This window comes from Lagopus muta, chromosome 26, assembly GCF_023343835.1.
Source record: "Lagopus muta isolate bLagMut1 chromosome 26, bLagMut1 primary, whole genome shotgun sequence".
NCBI classification, from domain to species: domain Eukaryota; kingdom Metazoa; phylum Chordata; class Aves; order Galliformes; family Phasianidae; genus Lagopus; species Lagopus muta.
The window spans coordinates 3,525,207-3,548,827 of NC_064458.1; the positions used below are offsets into that span (position 1 = coordinate 3,525,207).

General features: G+C 54.3%; 3 protein-coding genes across 9 annotated transcripts in view; all 3 read right to left on the reverse strand.

Moving 5' to 3' along the window:
* The window catches only part of CELF5 (CUGBP Elav-like family member 5), a 35,493-nt gene extending 29,699 nt beyond the window's left edge, over positions 1-5,794 (reverse strand). For 3 of the 6 annotated variants that reach the window (XM_048927775.1, XM_048927776.1, XM_048927773.1), the window contains exon 1: positions 997-1,253. In XM_048927775.1, coding sequence (XP_048783732.1) covers positions 997-1,186 — 190 coding nt within the window. In that variant the 5' untranslated portion in view covers positions 1,187-1,253. Of the gene's footprint in view, positions 1-996; positions 1,257-4,827; positions 4,937-5,147; positions 5,265-5,666 lie in introns of those variants that run through there. The other 3 variants (XM_048927777.1, XR_007373377.1, XM_048927774.1) reach the window with 3 other exon arrangements.
* Positions 5,795-6,135: 341 nt separating this feature from the next.
* NCLN (nicalin) lies at positions 6,136-18,363 on the reverse strand. 2 transcript variants are annotated; one of them, XM_048927769.1, is made up of 16 exons: positions 18,099-18,363; positions 15,423-15,613; positions 15,043-15,187; positions 14,329-14,423; positions 14,033-14,113; positions 13,756-13,859; positions 13,230-13,318; positions 12,932-13,071; positions 12,341-12,519; positions 12,057-12,144; positions 11,931-11,969; positions 11,654-11,817; positions 11,007-11,060; positions 10,840-10,918; positions 10,113-10,212; positions 6,136-8,175 (listed from the first exon to the last, which is right to left on the reverse strand). In XM_048927769.1, exons 1-15 carry the CDS (start codon positions 18,277-18,279, stop codon positions 10,153-10,155), a joined length of 1,689 nt encoding a protein of 562 aa, XP_048783726.1. In that variant the 5' UTR covers positions 18,280-18,363; the 3' UTR covers positions 6,136-8,175; positions 10,113-10,152. The 2 variants fall into 2 exon arrangements, with proteins under 2 accessions (XP_048783726.1, XP_048783725.1); XM_048927768.1 differs by lacking the exon at positions 6,136-8,175 and having other exon boundaries at positions 9,680-10,212.
* Positions 18,364-18,574: 211 nt separating this feature from the next.
* Positions 18,575-23,066, reverse strand: S1PR4 (sphingosine-1-phosphate receptor 4). Its single transcript, XM_048927779.1, has 3 exons — positions 21,725-23,066; positions 21,467-21,581; positions 18,575-20,790 (listed from the first exon to the last, which is right to left on the reverse strand). Exon 3 carries the CDS (start codon positions 20,640-20,642, stop codon positions 19,449-19,451), a length of 1,194 nt encoding a protein of 397 aa, XP_048783736.1. The 5' UTR covers positions 20,643-20,790; positions 21,467-21,581; positions 21,725-23,066; the 3' UTR covers positions 18,575-19,448.
* Positions 23,067-23,621: the final 555 nt, after the last annotated feature.

Here is a 23,621-nt window from a genome sequence, read left to right on the forward strand (position 1 = left end):
CCCTTCTCCTCTCCGTTCAGTCCAGAAGCACTGGGCTTGCTGGCTTTTTTAAGTGTTCTCCACAAGAAGAAACCAAAGGCATCAGGGCTGGATGAGACTCACGCTCCTTCCATCACAAAGCATCTCAGGGCACAGCTCCGAGGGCTGAGCTCTGGCAGCTTTAAGGGTACTTACTGTGGGTTCCCTGCAGGTTCCATCTGAGCGTGCCAGGGAGTGGTGCTGAGATCACTACATCAAACGGCACAGCAAATGGGCTCTGTGCATTCCCACTCAGTGCCTGAGCGGTGGTGATTGTAAGATCCTAAACACCTGCTAAGAGTGAGCTGGAACGGCTCCACAGAGGGAGCTGACATGCAGAACACGACGGCTATTCAAAACACGGCTTTCAAACACAACAACTGTAGCTAAACAAGCCCCCCCGAACTTTTTTCTTTTTTTTGCATCTACTCAAGGTCTTTCAGCGATCCGGCACTCCAGAAGGCCCCTCTCATCTCTCCTAAAGGCCGCGGTAAACAGCACACCGACCGCTAATATTCTTTGTTACGCAGACTTTACCGTTGCACTGCTGTATCGCAGCCAGGGACGGCTGAGAGCACAGGGAAAAACGCTGCTCTGTACCGCGGGATTCCCGACCCCTCGCCTCCGGCCGCGACCTGCCCACCACGGGCCGTGACCCGCACACGGCCAGCCGCACACCGGCCCTTTGTCACAGCACCGGCCCGGCTCCCAGCGGGGGCAGCCGCGGAGCCGCAGCACGACCCGGTGTGGCCCATCTCTCGGCGCCGACCCCATCCCCGCCCCTCGGCGGCGGTTCGGGGGTGCCGACCCTCACCTGAGGGAAGCAAGGGGTGGGGGGGGAGGAAGGAGGGAGATGGAACATAATGGGGGGGTCGGCTGCAGAACACGGTGGTCGCGCGTGGGGTGGCCCCGCAGGACCCACGAGGAGCCGCCCCCGCCAGCAGGCCGTGCCCCGCCGCGTGCCGGGGGACCCCTCACCCTTGTGCATGCCGGTGTAGCGGTCCTTGAGCACGGTGAGCTCGTAGATCTTGCCGAACTGCTCGAAGAGCGGCTTGAGGTCCTTCTCCTCCAGGTTGCGCGGGATCTGCCCCACGAAGAGCTTGATGGCATCCAGGTCCTTCATGCTGTCGGGCTGCGCGGGGGGCTCCGCGCCGCCGCTGCTGCTCATGGGGGAGGCTCGGCGCGGCGGCGGGGGCTGCGGCGCGGGCGGGAGCGGCGGCGGCTGCGGCTGCCTCCTCGCCTCGCCCTCGCGGAGTCTGGCCATGCCCCGCGCCCGGCGCGGCTGCGGGCGGACGGGGGAGGCAGCGCGCCTGGGAACGGCCCCGCCGCCCGCGCCGCCGCCGCGCCGCCACAAAGGAGCGCGCTATGGCGCCCCCTGGCGGCGCACGGCGGTACGGAGGCGCTGCGGGGCGGCGGTGGGCGATGGCGCTCCGAGCGATGCTCGGGGAGGAAGCGGCGCGGCTCCGTTCCGGCTGCGGATCCCGGCAGACCCCGCTCAGGCCGCGTCGGGTGAGGCGCAGCCATAGCGGAGCGGCTGCCGCCGCCCCCGAGCTCAGACCTGCCTCCCTATGTGACAACGGGGGCTGCCGTCCCAGCAGCTCCTCCGGCTGCGGTGGATGCTGTGACACAGCAGAGGAAAAGCAGCACGTTTTGGGTGGCCTGGGCTGCTCCCATCTCTGCTACATCGGGGTGACACTGAAGCGCCAACCAGCCCACAGTTCTGCCCCTCGAGAAGCAGCTGCTTTCATAAGATTGGCCTCTGCTTCCCCTCAGCTCTGCTCCCAACTGGGCATCGTGGATGGAAATGGCTGCTTTACAACCTTCCATCTGATTCCCCAGGGCTGGGACAGAACAGCCAAGCCTTCCCAGCACCACGGGTTCATACCTTTGGCACACACAGGAGCACCCAGCAAGCCTTCATAACCAGCAGAGCTTTTCTGCCAAGGAAGCAGGAGAGGGGCTTGGACAGCAGTAATTGCAGCCCTGCCCACACACAAAGCTTCATCTTTGTACTGACAAACGGCCATCAGGACAGACAGCCCTGCACTCGCTGTCAGATGACCCGAGGTGAGCAGCAGCACGACCTCTGCACAATCACACGCAGCCAAGAGCTCTCAGCACTGCCACACTTCCAAGAGCAGCACGAGCCGCCCGGCTGTGTGACACAGCACAGCAGCACACCCAGGCTCCCACCGGCCAGAGGGCCGCAGCACTTTGCTGTGTGAGCACAGGACGAGGGGGAAGGCAGCAGTCACTGAGCTGCCCATCCTCACACCCCTGAGCCCTTCACTCAGTTGAGATGGCCTGATGGTTTTCCTCCCCTCACGCCCTCCTGCTATCCCTACTGGAAGTGACAGCAGCTCGGAACTCAGCCTTTAGGAAAGCCTACTTTCCATTCACAGCTCCGCCCCACATCCTGCACTCAGCCCCGCGCTGTCACAGCCCAGCACCTCTACAGAACAACGGCTCCAGTACCTCCTACTCCACCAAGGTGTTGCAAGTGTCACAGGGATATATTTAAGAGCAGGAAGCACTCGGATACTATGGAAACCAGGGCAAGGAGAGAACCCAAAATAGACAGAAGACGCAGGCTGCTGCAAAGTCTGTTGAAGTCTTGCTGAGGAGGGCTGTGCTTGCTGCAGCTGATCCTGGAGTGTGAAGCATTTGGAGCCCAAGCAGAAAATACCCTCTCTCTCTATTCTTCCCATAGCTTGCCATCTTAGGCTTTTAATTTCCCTCTTTAATAAGCCTCCAAAGTTCCTTTGAATGATTGCCATTCTTCCTCCCCACGGCCTGGAGCAGGCTGCTATCTGACTGCTTCTACACAGGAGCATTGGGAATGTGTGAGAACAAACAGGACAGAGCACTCCTGAAAGGAGAACAGCAACCTGCAGACACCTGAAACTAGGAGCTGAAGTGCAGTATTTCACAGGCTGGCAACTCTTTGTAATGCCAATGCATTTATTGTGCGTGTTCACCCTCTACAAACCAACCATTCTCTGAAGTGTAACAGCTTCCTTCACTCCATGAATAAAAAAAAAATGAAATGAAAGGAATCCCAACAACGCAGAGAATACTTGAAATACCCAGAACGGCAAGTGGAAAAGATAGAAAAGATAGAAAAGATGATGACTTGAGGTATATAAGCCATCTCACTCAGCACTCAACCAACTGGAGGACAGAAAAGATGCAGAGCAGCCAAAGCTGCAGACTGGCAGCCGTGCCCCCTGGAAAGCCAGGCTGCAGCTGTGTCCTCCCAAGCACTCAGAGCTGCTCGGCTCCCTCACTCGCATGGATCTCGTGTCTCCCTGAGACCAGGAGGGCTGAAATCCTTACACTGGCTCGAGTTCCACGTGCTCATTACAAGTGTCAGAGACATTTCCATTTTCATTACCACCACCTCAGTGCAGAAAAGCCCGCGTGGCCAAGGAAAAGCGCCAGGTGAGATTTCTTGGCCCCATCGTTCTCAGCTCACTCCAGGGGAACAAAACAGATTGAAGACGTCCAACATCCTCCATCTCAGAATTTCTTGACTGCAGCATCAATCTCAGGAATCATCTCCTTCAGCTGGTTCCACTGTTCTGCAGACAGAGCAATGCCTGGAAACAGCAGAAAGGGCGTTGGGAGCAAGCAGTCAGCATCAAGCAGCATCCCACAGCAGCTCCTTCGAAAGAGTTACAGAAGGAAAAGGTGCAGCCTGAGCCCAGAAAAGAAACAGGGGCAGCCTGCTGAGCACAGCAATTGTGTCAGTGCTTCAGCATCCGTATCAGCAAGTACTCAGTGCTATCACAAAAGCACTGTGTGAGAACAGAAGATCAAGCTGCCTTTCAAGGAGTTCTGCAACCTCTTGTATTCTGTTCCTTGGGAAAATTCCCACCTCTGTGAGCTGGAAAGAGATTTTAGGAAAGCCTTGCTGTACCCAGCAGTTAGAGAACCGTCCTTTCCACCACCCAAAGGAAATGCCAGCTCTAGCTCTATTTAGAAAAGCTGCTGCTAACAAGAAACCACGACTATCGCTTAAACTCCAGAGAAGAGCTGGCTTTTTATTTCTAAGACCAGTAGAGATAAAGTCTTCATTTCCCTTCCCTCTCCTTTAGGAAACAAATACAGTCATGGAATTGCAGAGTGGGTTCCAGCTAAACCTTATCAACTTGTTCCTTATGACTTTGTTAAAGAATGAAGGCTGAGCTTTATTAATTTCTCTAGATAAAAATCAGGGGCCAACAACTCCTGAGAAAAAACAGCAGAGGCATTAATTAAATGAAAAACATTTCCTCCTGATTTCTATTCTAGCTAACAGATGTTCTGTCTTTGGTTGCAAGTGTGCTTTTTCCAGCCTGGAAGGTGCCCACAATGCTCCTTTCCCTCTCCACCCCAACGGGCACAGAAAGGTTTCATTGCTCTGCTCCCAACTTCCAGGGTAAGCAATACCCTCTGAGTAATTTATAGCAGTCTCTTCCTTGAAGGAAATTAATTTCTGCAAGGAAAACCGTGCAGAGTGGTTATGGAGCAAACCAAGCTCAAAGAAATTCATCTGCCTTAACACAAAAATCAATAGGAAGAATCAAAACATTCCTCAATTTGTCTCACAGGAGCTGCATCTTTGGTGAGCCCTACAGCACGCCTGGCAGGAGAGAAGAGCAATGTAACGGTCTGGGGCCTGTGAACCTCAAGGCAAGCTGACAAGTCATTGTTAAAGTTTCAAAGCAAAAGGTCTAAGCTGAATAGTGACCCATCAGTGAAAAACCAAAGGCAGGCTGGGAGAGCCCAGCACAGCCTGCAGACACCACCCAGAGAAGCCAGCAGTACCTTTTCTCCCCGGTTTCATGTTCCCCTCCTTGTCCGTGTAGAACTCCCTGATGTCCACCAGCACCTTCCCCTTAAAGCAGGACACTCGGACGTAGCGCAGCTTCCCAATCTGCAGGAACACAGAGCCAGCATTGAGCCCTGCTCCACAATGAGCTGCTCTGCAGCCCACGGGGTTGCTCACAACACCAGAGGAGCAGCAGGGGAGCAGCAGGCATCCCAAGAAGCCAATTCAGCTACAGAGGAGGTGAAGGCGAGACCTGTGCCAAGAAAGGAAGGTATGAAGAGGAGCACGAAGAGGAAGGGGGCTGTGCCCTCCATACCTGGAACATGCCCTCTTCTTCGCTGTCCCGTCCCTGGCGCTTTGCTGCCACTCTCGAAGGCTTGGCCTCCATTTTGGGACGCTTCTCTGACTTCGAAGGCATTTCTTTCTTCCTTTTCTGGAGAGAGAGATCACCATTTTCAACAGCATGGTCTAAAAGCTGCAGGCCTCCCCTGAGCCTTCAGTGCCTGTGCTCACTAACAGTATCCACTACTCACAGGGCTCACAGGGCTCACAGGGCTCACAGGGCTCACAGGGCTCACAGGGCTCACAGGGCTCACAGGGCTCACAGGGCTCACAGGGCTCACAGGGCTCACAGGGCTCACAGGGCTCACAGGGCTCACAGGGCTCACAGGGCTCACAGGGCTCACAGGGCTCACAGGGCTCACAGGGCTCACAGGGCTCACAGGGCTCACAGGGCTCACAGGGCTCACAGGGCTCACAGGGCTCACAGGGCAACTTTCACTCAGAAAAACCATAGCTAGCAGGCACGTCCTGGCAACCCCAGCGCAGAGGTTACCTTTCCCTTCTCTTCCTCTTCTTCCTCAGAGCTGCTCCCCGAGCTGCTCGCCACCGCCAGGTCCTCGGCCTTTGGCATCCTGAGGGCTGTGAGGGCCGCAGCTACGACCCGCCCGCCTTCTCGAGGCGCCAAACCCCGCCCCCATCCCGCCTCTCCACCAATCGCGCGGCTCCTCTGCTCCTCCAGCCAATCCCCTGGCTCCCTTGCTCTTCCCGCCAATCTCGCGGCTGGAGGCGCGAAGCCTGAGGGAAGCTGAGGGGCTGTGAGGGACGCGGGGCTGCGCTCCCACCGAATAAATGGCGACACACACTGCTGGCCGTGCCAGGACCCATCTCAGACTGTAAACCCAGCCCTTTCCTATCCAACTACTTCACTTTTCATTCTACAGAAGGGATGGAGTCCATCCTGAGCACTTCTCCCCATGTAAGGCAGATATCTCAGGTTCCACAGTAAACACTTCCCCAATGAACGTGCCACCAAACCTTCTCACTCGTAGTTTATTTTTCCAAAGGGACAAACAAACATGGAAATGAAAAATGTTAAAGTATTAAATACTGTCACATCAGCAGGGAAAACAAACAAAAAAAAATATAGCACGTTCATCGACCGCATTGTCTTTGCTGTCAGCTGTTCGATATTCACTCGACGTACATTTGTTCCTTAGGATATGAATAGCTGTGTTAACCACACCGGATAAACCAACACGTCCTCACGAGCTGTTCCACATCACATTGTTCCATTGTTCTACAAATGGGAATGGAGCAAACCAGAGATGAGCCCACGGCACACCGAGGCCAAACCTCCTCCCTTCACATCGTTCACTCAGGGCTGAATGGCTCTGAACACCAAATCCAGCCTGACCCCGAGGTGCTGGGAAGCTCTTTACGTTGATTTGTGTGTTATGAGCGTGGTTTAAAACAAAGCCAAACCCAAACCCGACGCCCGCAGCAGTTTGGGGCTCTGTGGGGCCTTAGAGGATGAAACAGATCGCAGTCACTCCTTCCAGCTGGTCATACTGCATGGTAGTGCTTATTTCACAAGGGTAAACCTCTCTTATTTGGGAGATAAGCTACAAAGCCTGAACTAATCCCATGTAACCCCCAGTGCCCGGGGTGGGGAATGGACAGAGTCCAATCAGTGTTGGAAACACAGATATCTGCACATTGTGATCTCTGACAGCACCAGGACAACAGGCAAAGTTCTGCTTTTTTGGCTACAAGTGTAACTGCTGGCTTCTTGCACATACATGGGCATGTGCTCGTCATGCTCCTTCCTTCCAGGCCAGGCAAACTCCCAATTAAAGGCCAGGACAAAACAAGAGCACGAGAATCTGCTACAAGAGCACGAGAATCTGCTACAAGAGCACAAGAATCTGCTACAAGAGCTCTTCTGCAATGTTGTGGAGAACCTTTATTTTAGCACAACAGCCGCCGGGTTGCTGCTGCTGTGTGTCACGCGGGCAGTGAGATTCATCAGATGTGCTGCAGTATGAATCAGCACCCATTCACTTGTCACTTCAAAACGTGGCAGAACAGGAGGGGACATTTCCATGCTGCCCTGTCATCTCCCCAGAGGAAACGTGGCAACGCTGGCACTAAGCTCACTCCCAGGATGGTCGCTGCTCCAGCTGCAAGTTGGAATTTAACTATATAGGGCTTCAGTACAAACAAACTTTGATCAGAAGCATAAACCCTTATCTGTAGTAAAAATGACTTTCTATAGCAGGCAGCTAGATGGACCAATTAGATGGTGGGACAAGTGATGGTCAAGCACAGAACAGTGCACTATTCCCAACTGCCCCTGGGGACGTGTGAACTTTCCTCCTTCACCTTTACTCATCTTGTTTTCAGCCAGCTGCTTCTGGCACTGCGTCAGGAGCATTACTTTACAGTTGAGACCACGAGGAACTGAAGTGTTTGCTTTAATGCTATAACCTTGACCAGGACAGAGCTGGAAGAGTGGAAGCTGAGAGCCTCCAACGCACAGAGGAATGCTTTGGGCCTGTCCTTCTCTCTCTTGCCAATTTTTACGTTCCCCAAGTGAAGCTGAAGGAGGATTGCTGGTAATTCTGACTTTCCTATTTTGTACCGTGGTTTCATTAAGCCTGCTTAAGTAACATGGAGTGAAACGTGCCCCGTCCGTGGGTAACAGACATAAAGGATGGGCTGCAGCTGGAGAGCCCTGGTGCTGCCTCCAGGCACTCAGAGACAGGTGCTGTTCTGTGCACCTCCTGCATCTCCCAGCACGCAGTACATGCGACATCCAAGTGCAGTGGAAAACAACCACAGCCCATCTTCCAGCAACCAATTTCTGAAGTCATTATACATTCATTTGGCAGAGGCCTGTCACAAACACTTTCTGCATACAGAGAGACATATTTCAAACAGGAACTCCAAGAAAAAAAAAGAAAAAGAAAAGGCAAGTTTTCCCGTAGGGATGATATTTCAGGAGCGCTCGGTGCCATGCCACCTGCTGATATGACAAGGAGCCACAGACATTGCATGCTCTCCTGGAAAAGAAAAGAACCTTTAAAGAACAAATTGCTACACGTTCAATATAGCAGAAAGCACGCATTATGGGGCAAAGCCAAGGGGGGAGAAACAGCAAGAACAACCGAGATGGATGGAAATACGTGCATTGGTCCCCATCCAAAGGACGCAGACAGCGGCCATCAAAAAACCTTTTCTAAGGAGTGAGCGTAGAGCAGCTGTGATGCAGATAAGGAGGCAAAGCTGAATTCCTTGCATACAAAACAAAAAGGACACCATCGTTCAAACCCATAAGAGCTTTTCATCCTCTGTAACAAGTGCTGCTTTTATTTAAAGTAGGGGTTTTCTAGTTTGTTTGTTTTTTAATGCAGTCATCGTTGCCTGAGAAAATACCTCAATGTATACAGCACAAAAAATAAAGGATGGACTCAGAAAGACATTTTTGAGTGGCAGGACAGTGGAATTCAATCCCTTTCCCCTCCAGAACTACAACTAGCCTATAGGGCTTGTGGTCAAAAATCGTCATATATTCAGAACCCGGGGGTAAACAGAGCACAGCACTGCCCTGAAAAAGCAGCCAGCTCTCCAGAAATAGGAAACATCCTCCTCTGTGGTGGTGGCGTGCAAGAAAGGCTTAAACTTCAGATGATGGCAATGCCAGAGCAATGGCTGCCTGCCCCCCCAGCTTTGCCAGCCAGGCTGCCAACACTTCCAGGCGGAGAGAGCTAAAAGTGAGGATTGCTAAGGACAACAGGGAGCTCCGAGATGCACTCTCATAGTTACAATTCTCCAATCAGCCGTGTTTAAAACAACAATCATAAAACAGATTGTGGGGTTTTTTTTTGTTGTTTCTTGGCTTGTTTTTTTAATGGCCAAGTGTCTCGCCTCCCTTCTTACGTACGGGGGGTGGAGTGCGAAGGGAGGCAGCAGGGAGCACCTGGGGAATTTGCTCATACATGCAGGTCAAGAACTGTGTTTGCAGAAATAACAGAGCTGAAAAACAAAAAATGAGACCCTGAGATGCACATGGACACAAATACAGCCCCAAAATCCAGAACCCATCTGAAAGCACAAACTGAGGAACGAAGATCGGCCAGAGCTCAGCAGGAGCAGGGCTGTTCTTGCCATTAATGCCTAAATACATGAAACAGCCCAGAAGGTGATCCCGCAACATTTGAGACTGCAGGATGCCTTTAAAAACCAAGCAAGAGTTTAGCACGTAGTGGCAGCAGCAATCTGTGCAAGGACAAACTTGAAGAGAAATCAAGTACAAAGCAGAATGCATCCTCCAACAGGGGCAGGACGGCGCGTCCCGGTAAGAACCCTCCTGCAGGAACCCGTTTTAACAAGCTTTCTTCATCCCCTCCGTAACAGTCAAGACTGTTTACAGTGTACCTCCAAGAAAAGGGAATGAGTTATTGCACTGTCTGAACAAATTGCATAAAGATGCTTGCTAGACACACTGCTTGCTCAGCACACCTCCCTAAAGCCAGGCAGTAAACTTAAGAAGAGGTACCATCAGAAAACATGCTAACAGTACTCTCTTTAATTTGCGTGTGCATATTTTCTTCGAAGCAAGTGCTCTGAGTCCTTGGTTTGCTGGGCAGAGATAATACATCTGCTCTGTAGTTTCAGCTTCCGAGTTGGCTGTATGGCACAAATGTCCACGAAGGTGCAGGACTCGGGTTTACACTCACAGAAGCTGCTCAGCGTCAGCTGTTCAGTGTTTAAACAACTTGCAGGAGCTACGGAAGTCTCTGAGCTTTTCCCTCGCGAAAAAAAAAGCAAAGGAAAACAAACCTGGTGCAAGTGAGGGGAAGGGAAGCGCCTAAAAAGGTGCATAGGAGTTGAAATTTTGTTGTCTTTCTGCCTTCCTCTCCTCTCTGGGATAGCAAAGAGGAGAGAGAGGAAGAGAAGCAGCAGGATTCAATGGCAGGCAGAAGGTTCCTGGGCTCACCGATGGCTCAGTGCTGCTGTACACAGGACGACCTGTCGCTTCACTGCTGCTTGGTTTTAAGGGATAACCTCTGTATCATCCTGTAAAGGAGACCGAAGTTCTGGAAGCAGAAGAAAAACGAGTACCTGTAAGTGCTTGCAAGTTCTACTAAAAAATCTGCCCTACACAAGGAGAAAATTTACTCAAAGGCTTAAAACAGCACCAACGTACAAATGCAGCACCTTGCCTGGATCACCAACAGCCTCAGGACTGCGTGGGATTCGGTGAATTAGGATCCAGTGGTGCCAGTTAACTGGGGCTGCACAGAAAACAGCAGCTTACAGAAATTCTGTGCAGACCTGCATCACTGCTACTGTGCAGATGCAAACACTTGGTAAAGATGTTCGCTGCTTCAAATGCCTCAGAGGCTCACTGAAGTCTTTAACTGCATTCTGAGCCAGTAAAGCTACTGAGATGTCTGATGGACAGAATAAGATCAAATAATTTGTGACAGCAAACAAACACCAAGTAGTTTTGCACTGGGAAAGAAAACAGCAGGAGTGGGAAGGGATTGTCCTTAGCACAGCCTGAAACATCAACAGCAGAAGAGCCAGCCGTTCTGGATTGCTTGTCTCAGAGTGGGATGGCATCATTCTCCCAAATTTGGCACTGGGGCTGTGTAAGCACCACTTGCAGCTAATGTGATTTACGAGGAAAATAAGAAGTTTGTTTCCTGCTTCTCTCCTACCTGCACTGCAACGTAGGCAACACCAAGGTAGGCTGCTATACAGACGGCCAGGAGCAGGTCAAAGATTGCTGGCTTGACCCTGCAACAAGAAAAAAGAAGTTGTGGGACTGCGACATCTGGCACTGCTACAGAGACAGGCAGCAGCTGAGCACACCTGAGGGCCGTACCTGTATGCATTCATCACCTGCTTCAGCTGGTCATAGAAGACAAACTCAGGATCCCTGTGGAAAGCAGAAATTCTTCAGGATGACTGAATTTCTGGACAATGCAGTCAGAGCAGCCCAAATCTGTCCTCCCAAGAAGTCAATCCTGCCAGGCAGTGCGACCACCTCGGGTGACTGTTCTGAACTTATTTGTCAAGCCTTTCTACAGGTAGGAGCCCAATGGTGCAATTCTGAACACAACATTCAGCCTCAAGGCACACAGACAATGCCCTGCTGGACTCACGAAGCTGCTTCTAAGCTAAGCAGGCCAGACAGGAAGGAAGCTGCCTCTTGGCAATTAAATGGAAGTTTTCTAGGGGGGTTTTGCTGCTGAGAGAAGCAGCACTCAGAGTGGGAAGGGTGGAATCAAAGCAGGGGATAAACAAGCTCTTGAGGTGGAGCGAATTGCTGAGGCTTTTTGCTCTGTAAATGATTAAGAGTTATCTCTGGGAGAACGCAGCATGAGCCAAAACCGACGTGAGGACAGAAAAAGAGCCGTCACTTCTAGCCACCCATCAAGAACCCACAAAGGTTCCAGCTCAGAGTCAAGACTGAGCAGAGGGAGAAGGCAGCCTGCACGCCCTGGCTGGTTTTTCCACCTCTCTCCTTACCGTTTGTCTGCCTTCACATGATGCTGTTTGACATCTTTCAGGTAGCGACCCATGTAATATTCTAAGGTGCTGAGAAAGGTGCTGTCTTTGTCAATCAGCTGAGCAGCCCTGGGCTGACTGCTCAGCCAGTCCATCACTGACTCTAGCTGCTCCTCCTGGATCTGCTGTGGGAAAACACCACCAGAGAAACAGAGTCAGCTACACACACTGAAATCAGAACTCTCCCAGGCTCCCAATCCCTTCCCCTCCTCTGGTTACAAAAACACGCTGTGCTTACCATCTGATCCGTGAAGATCTGCAGGTCTGCAGGTGCTCCCTGCAAGGGAAAAGACAGGCTGCTGCCAGGAGCAAGCTCAGGTGAGCAGGAAAGGCTGGCGAGCAGCGCAGGATGGGCAGCTCTTACCTTCTCTGTTAGGTTGTAGATGACCCTCGTCAAAGCCTCAGCAATGATCCTGGTATTCCTGGTCAGTGCCTTCGTGTCCACTTGTGACCTAAAGCAAGATGGAGGATCATTCACTCGTCACGGATCAGCTCTGCCAGAGCCCAGCTTCTCCCTGCATCCAGCAGGGCACTTCACCCAGAGCCCAACTGCCCACATTTTCTTCCCCATCCCACGGCTGCCAGCACAACGCTCACAGCCCTGAGGCCGGTCTGTGCTCAGCGGCTGATCCCACCCACACCTCCCACCTCCTGTCCATGATGCTGTTGCGCAGGCTGTCCCGATGGCTCTCCAGATGGGAGATGGTAAAAGCTGGCAAGCGTCGGATCGCAAAGCGCTCGTGCTCCCATGCCAGCATGTCTTCAGCCAGGTTTATCTTCTTGTGCACCATGGAAAACTTCACCTCTGGGAACTGGCTGGCAACAACCTGAGGGAAAAGCAAAGCCATTAGAGATGCTGCGCTTCCACCGCACCATCCCATCTCACACAGCTCAGCCCAGCCAGAGCCAGCATTTTTATACTGCAGGTGGTAAATGTGCTCCGCCTGTAAGGCTGTCAAAATGTTCTTTTAGTGTCACCACAGAAATCACACGGGTCGTTTTTACGAGCAACAAGTCCTAACAAAGCACTGTGGGAAACTCAGCAGATCGAGCGTGCTTCGCTCAGGACTGCGGTGTGAGGATGTCTGCACTCCAAATCAAACGACCAGAACCAACACACAAAATATTGCAGTGATAAACCCTTTCTTCATGTCTTCCTCCCCTTCTTCCTCTCGCAAGAGAGCTGCAGCTCCCTGAGCTTAAGCCCCAAGTTCCCATCCACCCAACCATTTTCGTTACCATCTCCAGCTCCCTCAGAAACGCGTGCTGCAAGGTCCCCTCCTTGGGAGGCTTTGAGACATGAAGATGAAGGCTGTTGCCTTGGCCCAGAGTGTCAAGGCAGAGAACAAACGCCACGTTGTCCTGCAACAGGCTGGAATCTGCAAGAGAAAAACCCAAACCTTTAATGCTGTGCTTTGTGCTGGACTTCCACCCCCCCAGAAAAAGGCCTACAGAAGGAGGTAACACAACAGACTTAGCAGTGACACGAACAGAATTCTTGCCAGAGGACATGCTGGAGTGATAGCCCTTAGCTCACCAGTGTGGTCCAAATTGTCCTCCAGCCACCTCTTGGTTCCTTGATAATTAAACTTGCCACCTCCAGACGCAAAGAACAGTAAATTATACCTGCCCATCAAAGAAAACAGAGGTATTAATTAGCACACTACACTCCGTGGTTAATTGACTGTATTCCAGAACAAATGTGCTCAGATGTGAGCTGAAATCACATCGCTTAGCACCTGCTACAAACTGCTTGTCAGCAAGTGCTTCCTATGTGCCACAAAGGAAGGCAGTGGCAGGGTGGGGGTAGAGGAGCTCCCAGTGCTCGAGGATGGAATCCAGTTTCTAAGTAATTCCATCCACTTGTCCCTGCAGTTGAGCAGATCTACACCATGAAACCAAGGGAAGGAGTTTGGCCCTTAACAGCTGCTGTACTCAGAAGGAGCACGAGGGGAAAGCAATTAAAAGTCAGCTTGTACACTCTAACATCCTACAGGTCTGGAGCAAAAGCCCTTCCTACCCGATCTTAGCTACATTCAACCCAAAACGGAGCAGCTTCTTACCCAGCATGGGTACGTCTGTAGGTGTAGAGCCGAGAAAACAGCCTGGCTAGTTCCAGCAACACTGAGACACCGCTGCCATTGGAATCAGCGCCGTGGGACAGCCACTGCAGGACAAACGGGACAGAGAGCGACAGCAGTGATGCCTGTGCTCCAGAACAGCCTTCAAGGGAAACACACTTAGAACTGATTGTGGTCTTTGAGAGCAAAAGAAAATACGGGGTCATAGGCCAAAAGGAAAAAAAGGTACAGATGGCTTCAGGAAGAAAAGAATACTCACTGGAGCCACTCCAAAAGAATCGTAGTGGGCAACTATCACAACAGTGGGCAGGTCTTCTCCACCCAGCCCTGTCAGCCGCCCCTGGAGAGAAGGAAACAGATGTCACTCAGCAACCCTCCCTGTGTGCCAGGACGAAGACAGCGCGACTTCTACAAACCTACCGGCCTCCAAGTGCTCTCAATTTCGAGGAATTCGGATTCTGACCCAACTTCCCCCATTACTCCAAATGGCTGATGAGATCCCCGCAGAGGAGGCATCCCATCAACATCACCACTTAGAATCTGCCTGGAACTCACCTCCACGCTGGGAATAAGCCAGTCGTGGATTGCTTTGCTCTGCGCCCCGCTGGTCACCATCTGGAAGCCATTGGCCGTCGCGGTGTGAAGCAGAACTGGAACAAAGAGAGATCACCACACCTGGGCCAGTTTCACCCCTCCATTCCCCTTGCTGACTGGAGACACGAGTTTCAGACCACTCTGCCCTCCCAGCTGTCACTTATGTTTATGCACTGACTTGGGATCCAGGTGACCGCGCTTTTTCATTCTGTTCTGAAATCCCATATTTCAAACTGGCTAAAACAAAAAAGACCCTGAAGATCTAAAGCTCAGCGTGTTCAGCAGCTCACTAAGCCAGCAATGTTACAACAGAGAACATGGAAGCACGGAGCTGACCTGAGCTCAGACAGAAAGCTCCAGCTTCTCTCAACATACTGCAGTCCCTTGACACCATCAGTGCTGTTGTGACATAAATCCTGCCTTCTATCTTTTTAGCAACAGCGTAGAGCTGGGAACTCACTCTCATGCAAATACAGTAAGTAATTATTCTCACTTGTGCTTTTATCTTAAACACAGATCTCAAAGAGTTAAAGATCTCCAAGAACTTTAGGAAAGGCAGAATGAAAAGGAAGGCAACAGAACGCTGCTCTGAGCTGCATGCAGCACAGCGGAGCAGTCGCAGAGCTGGGATCAGGACTGTCTTTCTCTACACCTTCTCCCCCTCATAGAACTCACCCTCTGCAGCCGAGGCAGAGCCCTGAGATGCAGAAGCAGCCCGTGTCTGTTCATAGATGGACAGCAGCTCATCATCCTCCACTGCAAAGTAGACTGGCACAATGGTTTCCATAGCGAGCATTTCTGGCTCTATCTCCATGAATTGCTGAGGATTTAAGTGAGACACAAACTTAGCAAAGGCTCAACATGCAAGAGGACAGGAAAAGGAAAGGGAAAACAAACCAGAGAGGGGAAGACAGATTTCCAAACGTGAATGCGATTCACTGTGTGTTACAGCAGGTGCTTCCAGCCCTGCAGCAACCCAAGCCTCGTCCCTCTCAGGCACATCTCCCATCAGAAGAGAAAGGAAATGAGGTGGTTTTTTTTTTTTTCCTTTTCACCTTCACAACATCCTGTGGGACAGAAGAGATGGACCGAGGCAGGATGATCACCACAGCGCCGGCTGACTGGCGGAGAGCCTTCTGGTACTGCTCATAGGAGAAGTCCAGCAGCCGCATCATGACGCAGCGGCGGCTCAGGACGTCCGCTTCTACAGTGCGGGCTTCTGTGTTGAGCACTGCGCTCCTGGTGCCTGCAGGGACAGCGGGGAGAGGGTTAATAAGCAGTTTCACCATTCCCCCTTTGCTAGAGCTCAGCTCCTTCTCCAAACAGTCTTGGTCACAGACAGCCATGTCTAGCTGTGTCTGTTCTTGCTCGTCCACCCACCGCGATGCTTCTGCAACTAAAAGTTACAAGCTCTCGGCTTCAGTTTATCAAATCCTCCACGCAGAAGTGCAGTCCTTGATAGAACAGCTATCAGAGGCTTGCCAACAGCTCCAGGAACAGAGACTAGAAGGATACCTTGTGTCATCAGAGATGTTCGGAACTACCCCACAATTTATAATGCTCCAAACCCACTTTATTCTTCCATAACCCTGGCTCCTACAGTGAAAACTTCATCATGGTCAACCCACAAGCAGCAAAGGGAGGAGCAGGGTGCGCCAGAAAGCATCTCAGCCTACACCAGAATGGACAGCTGCTAAAGGTTAAGCTTAAAGCTTAATGTAACTCTAACACTAGATTGATCTCATCAAAGGTCAGAGCGCCTAAGCCAGAACAAAAAAGGCTTGCACTTCCCCTGCATAGCACCAGGGAGGGCTGTGCTCCCAGACACGGAGGTCAGCCACACTAAAGCCTCTGTGCAGAGCTCCTGTGCTGTGTAACTGATGAACATTAAGAATCAGAGAATCCTAGAATGGCCTGGGTTGCAAAGGCCCACAGTGCTCATCAGTTCCAACCCCTGCTGTGTGCAGGTCACCAACCAGCAGCCCAGGCTGCCCAGAGCCACATCCAGCCTGGCCTTGAATGCCTGCAGGGCTGGGGCATCCACAGCCTCCTTGGGCAACCTGTGCCAGTGCCTCACCACCCTCCAGGTGAAGAACTTCCTCCTAATATCCAACCTAAACCTCCCCTGTCTCACTTTAAAGCCATTCCCTTCTCCTATCACCATCCACCCTGCCCCTCAGTGAGGATAACCACTCCAGCACCCCCAAACCACGATGTCCAAACACAGCAGTGTGATTCAGGGACGTCCTCAAAAGCAGATGTTTCAACATGTGGGCACACTCAGAGATGAAGGAGCCCAGTAATAACTTCAGGTGCTCAGAAACCACCAGCAGCATCTGCCATATCCACAAAGCGCACAGGGACAGCTGCCCTTTCAGAACTTGTACCACTTAACCCTATGGAGCCCTGAGAGATTCACAGACAATCTCTGTGACAGCACAAAAAAGATGTAAGCCTGTAATTTCAGCTGTTAACAAAGCCTGAAACTCAGAGCACAGAAAGCCAGCAGGGCAGAGCTGCTCACAGGCAGAACACGTCCTGATGTGGGACAAATGACTGCAGAAAACTCAGATGACATTGGCGCTACGTTAGGGAGTAGGAGGAAGTGGGGGCTGAAGGTTGGAGCACTCCAGCAATTCACAGGTTGTGTTTCTGCCCAGAGGAGAGCTGTTGCACAATCAGCAGCCTGCCTGGAGCTGAGCACAGGAACTGGAGGCCATCGGTAAGACGAGGAAGAGCTATAAAAGGAGGCCTCTCGTAAGGCCAGGTTGGATGGGGCCCTGGGCAACCTGGGCTGGTACTGAATGTGGAGGCTGATGGCCCTGCCTGTGGCAGGGGGTTGGAGATTTGTGATCCTTCAGGTCCATTCCAAACCGGGCCATTCTGTGATTTTGTGAATTGAGGCGTGTACAAGTACAAGAAAGACAGGGAGCTGTTGGAGAGGGTCTGGAGGAGCCACAAAGATGAGCAGGGGCTGCAGCACCTCCCTACAAAGACAGGCTGAGGGAGCTGGGCTTGCTCAGCATGGAGAAAAGAAGGCTGGGGGTGACCTCAGTGCAGCCTGCAGTGCCTGAAGGGAGCCTGCAAACAGGAGGGGAATCAACTCTGTGCAAGGGGAGATGACAGCAGGACGAGGGGAAATGGTTTGAATGGAGGGAGGGCAGATGGAGGTTGGATGTCAGGGGAAGTTCTGTGCTGTGAGAGTGGTGAGGTGCTGAACAGCTGCCCAGAGAGGCTGTGATGCCCCGTCCATCCCTGGAGGTGTTCAAGGCCGGGTTGGATGGGGCCCTGGGCAGCCTGGGCTGCTGTGAAATGGGGAAGTTGGTGGCCCGGCAGGGGGTTGGAGATTCACGGCCCTTGGGGACCCTTCCAACCCCGGCCATTCTGCGATTCTGTGAACTGAACAGTGACGGATCACCTGCGAGCAGAGCGGCCAAGGGCAGCGGGACACAACGGAGCTCCCGGCCGACACGCAAGATGGCTGCAGCCGGGCTCTGTGCCGCGCAGCAGCGCTCAGCCCACACGACTCCGCGGCCGCCCGGAGGTCACGGCGCGGCGCTCCCCGCATCCCCTGCTCACACCGGGGCCGAGCAGCTCCGCTCAGCCCGGCGGGCCCCGGCTGCCCTCCCGGCACCACTGCGCCCGGTGCTCCCCACGGCCTCTCCGTGCCCCACCGCGGGGCCGAATCTCCCCCCGCCGGCGCCCGCCCGAGCCCCGCCGCCGTCTCTCACCGTAGGGCTGCCCGCCCAGCTCGTACTGCTGCATGCGGTACACCGTGAACTCGTGGGCGGCCTCAGCGGCGGGCGGCGGACCCAGGAGCAGCAGCACGGCGGGGACAAAGAGCAGGAAGCTGAGCGGCAGGCACGAGGCCTTCAGCACCGACTCCAACACCTCGCCCGCCTCCTCCAGCATCGCCGCGGCCCCGACCCGCCGCTGCGGCCTGCACCACCGGCACGCACGGCACGGCGCGACGTGACGCGAGGCGCGTGATGTAATCACACACCGCCCCCCGGGACCTGCTGGGAATTGTAGTTCCGGCCCGGGCGCAAAGGATGCTGGGAGCCGTAGTCGCGGCAGCGTGCGGCTTGCCTGCAGGGGGCAGAACCACTTCCGGTAGTGCATCGGACACTTCCGGTAGTGGAACGGGCACTGGGATCAGGCACTTCCGGTAGTAGAGCGACTACTGGGAACGGGCACTTCCGGTAGGGGAGCAGGCGCCGGGTCCCTCCGGCCCTGCGGGGATCGGGGGCACCGTGCGGGCCCATCTCCGGCTCCGTGCCCTAGCGGCTGCCGTAGGGGGCGGCACTGCACCTCCTCCTGTGGGATCCGAGCTGCCTCGCGCCCGAGACGGAATAAAAGCGCACCAAAGGCGGGCTTCCTGCCCGATGATTTTATTGTAAGGTTTTAAGCTTCTCCGCAGGGCCTGGCTGGCCTTGGCTTCCCGCACGGCGATGGAGAGTGATTGGGTGCTGTTCTCCTTCATAACACCGGTCTGCAGAACGCCCCTTCCCAGGAGCATTGCCCTGCGCAGCTCACACAGCACAGCGCTCTGCCCGCCCCTGGAGCCGCCCTTCCCGTGTCTGTGTATCTCAGCGCCCCGCTCCTGCCCGGGGCCTTGCAGCACCTCGGAAGCCCTCCTGCTGCTTTGTCCCGCAGGCCGGGGCTGCGGAGCTGAGCCTTGGGCAGCAGTGGGTGCAGACGTGGCTGCAGTGGTCCAATTTCCTGCAACCCTCAGTTCTCTGCTGCTGATAACCCCTACAAGTCCAAGTGGGGAGTGCCATCTCTGTGCCATGGGGCGCCATGGGGCTAAATGCCCTCACCAGAGCAGGTACAGCAGCTGTATATGTGCAGACATGGAGCAGCACCCAGTCCTACCCCAGCACAGCATCCATTGAGCAGAGCGTCTGTCCCAGCCTGTGCCTGTATCCCTCACTGCCCTCCAGGAGCACGTTTCTATGCCACCTCCTGCTCAAAGCCTGGCCACAGTCAGCAGCGGGGGTGGGACAGCATCTGACACAGTTCTGACAGCCGCACCCAGCACCCTGAGGTCCCAGTGGGATCTCTGGGCCACTTTTGGCCTCTCAGAGACTGGGCAGATTGCTCATCATGCTGGAGTTGCTGGAGAGAGGTGCTCTGGGCCGTGGGATCGGGGCTATGGGGCTGCGGAAGCTCTCCCGGTAGCGCAGGGAGCTCTCAGTGGATGAACCCGAGTTGATGTCGGTGATGACCGGGCAGTTCCCAGGCTTGCAGAGCCCGATCCTGACGCAGCAGCAGCACAGCAGGCTGCACACGGCGCGGCGCACCTCCACGCTCCGCAGTGAGTAAATGATGGGGTTTATGCCCGAGTTGAGCATGGCCAGAGCCAAGGTCCAGTCCAGGCTGTGCAGCTGCCTGCAGGTGTGCGTCTCACAGAACACATCGAACAGCATCAGGGCAAAGAGGGGGCTCCAGCAGATGATGAAGGCGCCCAGGATCATCAGCACCGTCTTGAGCAGACGGAGTGAGCGCTTGCGGCTGTGCCGAGAGGTGGTTTGCCTCGAGCTGGCCTGGACCAGCTGGAAGATGGAGATGTAGAGGCCGATGATGCCCAGCAGGATGATGCTGAACATGACCACAGAGAAGAGGATGTAGTTCTTGGAGTAGAGGGGCAGGAGAATGGAGCAGGTGCTGAAATCACAGAGGCAGTTCCATCCCAGCAGCGGGAGCAGCCCGATGACGAAGGCCAGCAGCCAGCAGAACACGATGAGGCCGCGCAGGCGCAGCGTCTTGCTGGCCTCGTTCTCAGCGATCGGCCGCACCATGGCGCTGTACCTCTCGATGGCCGTCACCAGCAAGCTGAAGGTGGAGGCAGCCAGAGCGATGAAGAGGATGCCCTCCCGCAGGAACCAGAGCTGAGGGGACAGCTGGAAGGTCTTCTTGCCTGAGAGGCAGAGGTTGGAGAGGTAGGCGATGCCGGCCAGCAGGTCGCTGATGGTGATGCTGGCGATGCAGGAGTAGACCCAGCGGCGTGCCCGCAGGCAGCGCAGCACGGCCAGCAGCACCAGCAGGTTCTCCAGGATGATGGCACAGCTGACGATGACGAAGATGGTGCGGATGAGGCCCATGCCCTCATCCTGGGAAGGCCGGTTGGTCAGCTTGCCAGAGAAGTTGTAGTGCTGCAGGATGATGTTCACGTTCCGCATGGCGGCCAGCTGCAAGCAGGAGCCCTTCCTGTCGAGGAGGTCCATTCTGAGCTCGGGATATTGAGCAGAAAGGGAGAATGAACGATTCAGCATCCAGCTCAGCCCTGGGCCGTCCGAATTCTGAGCACCGAGGGCTCAGGTGAGGTTTGGAGCAGAGCCGAGCCTCTGTTTGAGGGCTGGAGGCAGTGCTGAGTCCGGGGCAGAGATGGGAGTCAAAGCCCCATCTGCCAGCCCCAGAGTGCTGCAAAAACAAGGGGAGAGGCGGGTGAGGTGTTTTGTAAGGCCACACTTGAGCAGGGTCTTCCTGTTTATTAAGTTTCCTGTTGTGAGCTACAAGACTGGCATGGTTTCTGGCAGCTGTCGTCATTTCTTAATAAGGAGAAATCGTGGGGTGGGATCTGCTGGTTTGAGTGCTGGCATGAGTGCCCCGGCGACTGCTGGGCTTCTGTGGCATTCATTCACCCCTCAGAGCAGCTGCCCTCCACCCAATGCCCCATTCACACCTGTGCCCAGATCCACCCTTCTCCAGGAGGAATTCTGTGCTCTCCCCCTCCTGAGGACCTCCAGCCACAGAGCCCCACATGCAGCCCCCCGTGCACCGATCCAGGCGCCCACTGCTCTGCAGCCAGGGCTCTGCTGCACCCCGCTGCAGGGATCCAGACGCTCCAAGCCCTCTGTGTGCACCCTGCACCCGGACACCTGCTGCAGGCAGGTCAGCATCTTCCCACTGCCTCCATCATGTGCAGGATTCTGAGGCGCACAGCTGAAGGGGCTCTGCTGGGACCTGGAGCCAAGAGCCCCAACCTGACCGCAGGGCTGTCTGTCACTCATCTATTCCCTACATCTGCAAAACCCACCTGGAGGGGCATTCTTGCACCACGCCATTCCCAGCCCCAGTTGTTGAGTTTTGGACTCACCTGACATGGCTCGTGCTGCCAGGATGAGGCACAGCAGCCAGCGCTGCTCCCCAGCTGCTCGTCGGAGGCCCGGTGCAGTAGGTAATGAGGAGGGTGAAAGCAGTGAGGCTGCTACCTACCAACGTGAAGAAAAAAAAAAAAGAAAAAAGGGAAGTTACAACATCGCCAACCACATCTCTGCAAGGATGGACCCACCCAAACATTGCAGAGAAAGAGCATCAGGATCACAGCTGAACCCCTTTCTCAGTGCAGGCTGACCCGGAGTCATGGAGAAGCCCCCAGGGCAGAGCTGGGCCGTCTCACACCGCTGTGGGATCTGAGGATTTCTCCTGGACCGCGGCGCAGGCGCATGGAAAATGCAAAGGATGTTTCCTCCTGCAGGGAATGGTGCGCAACAGAAGCGGTTCTGGTGGGAAGCGGAGCTCCAGGCTCCACGTTGGTCCTTTCAGCTGCTGGTGTCAGTTTGGCTTCACCGTTAGCGGAGCTCGTGCTGATAAGGTCAGCGGGTGGCCCTGAGATTCAAGGAGTGGAAATCAGCAGGAAGAATGAGCCCTAAGCAGGGGGAAGGCAGAGCGTGGGGCGCTCAGCCCTTGGTGCAAAGAGTTCAGTCCCAAAGGGGCGGCGGGAGCCTCACAAACCCCTCCGAGTTCTCAGCTTTGCCTGAGCCAAACATCAGCTGTGGGAGGCAGAGGATGGAGCAGGCGGAGATGAAGGTCAAGGGCTGAAGGGATGCGCCCTGCTAGGGCCTGGAGCAGCTCCTCAAATAGCGAATGGCATCCGAGCAGCTGTGGGAAGGAGGCACCTGATGGCACTGAGCTCTTTGCCCCCGCAGCCCGATGAGACCAGGGACACTTGGGTCACCCCATGGGTCCCCCCTGCTCAGCACTAACACAACCCGTGTGGTGTCCTCCCCACACAGCACTCAGCCCCCCTCCTCCAGGCCGAGTTCCTGTTCTCTGCCCCATCTCCCCATCGCGATCTGCACAAACACCAGCTTTATCTTGATGCCTCTCTCTGCTATTTCAGTTCAGAGGTTCTCTGAAATTCAGGGGGGAGGAGAAGGACACCCCGTCCTGCAGCATCTCTCATCTCTTTCCTGCAGATGAAGACTAAAGTTTGCTCAAAGCTGCCCCACAGCTGCCCCATTCCATCACCCAGACCTGGGGACAAACCCCAGACCCCCCAGACCCATCCAGCCCCCAGTCACAGCCCAACAAAGCAATCTGTGGGGCAGGTTCTGGCGGGCAGGTGGACACTGCCAGCCCCACTGCTGTGCCACCTCCACCCATCCGTCCCTGCAGGTGTTTTGCTGCCCCAGGAAGGGTGGAGTGGTGCTGGTTTAGAGATGACTTGATTGCTGCTGGCGGTTGAACCATGGGTTTGTGCTGCTGTCTCACAGCAGGCGGGGGTCCTTCTGGTGAAGCAGAAAGCCCTAAAAACCTCCCCATGCACCGAGCCCAGGAACCGGCACGTCTGCAGCACTCAGAGGGTCATCAGGGATGCAGTTGGGTCCCCGTAAAAAAAGAATTCACTGAACCTCTGCAGGAAAAACAAGAACACGAAAGAGAAAGTTTCACTGTTGTCTCCTTCTGACCACATTAATGGCTTTAAAAAGCAAAGAGGGAAGGGAAAAGAAAGAAAAGATCCACCCAACTTTTTTTTTTCTTTCTTTTTTTCTTCAGAAGTTTGGTTCAATTTTGTCTGTAGAAAAAAACTTTCAACATTGTCTGTAGAAATGGAAAACAAACAGCGGTGTGAAGTGCCTCCCCTCCCAGAAATCCTCCTCGGGGTCGGGTTGGAGCCTCATCCATGCTCTGGTTTTCTTTCACGCTCGGGGAGCTCAGGCTCAGATGTTCCATGTGGGGCACACACACCTGGCAGAACCCTGATGGGGCAGCAGTGGGGCTGGTGGGCACGGCCCTGGGGGTCTGGGGCAGAAAGCAGGCTGGGCACAGGCACAGAGGGGTCTGTGGGCAAACATCCATAGCAGGACTGGGAATTTAACGCTGCGTAGAAGGACCAGGAAGTTGAGCATCCCATAGCAGGACGAGGGGTGATGTCTCCGTGGCATGGAGGGGCTGTTAAAGCTGCTCGCTGCTGGTTGCCCCATCATCACCACCTGTTGGGTTTTTCCTCTCTTAGCAGCTGCAGTTAC

Coding starts and splice junctions, on each gene's coding strand:
- S1PR4 (XM_048927779.1), bottom strand. CDS start 20,642: ATGCTGAATCGTTCATTCTCCCTTTCTGCTCAATATCCCGAGCTCAGA.
- NCLN (XM_048927769.1), bottom strand. CDS start 18,279: ATGCTGGAGGAGGCGGGCGAGGTGTTGGAGTCGGTGCTGAAGGCCTCG. Junction 15,188..15,422: donor TCCCACAGGATGTTGTGAAG/GTGAAAAGGAAA, acceptor TTAAATCCTCAG/CAATTCATGGAGATAGAGCC. Junction 14,424..15,042: donor CTCTGCCTCGGCTGCAGAGG/GTGAGTTCTATG, acceptor TCTTTGTTCCAG/TTCTGCTTCACACCGCGACG.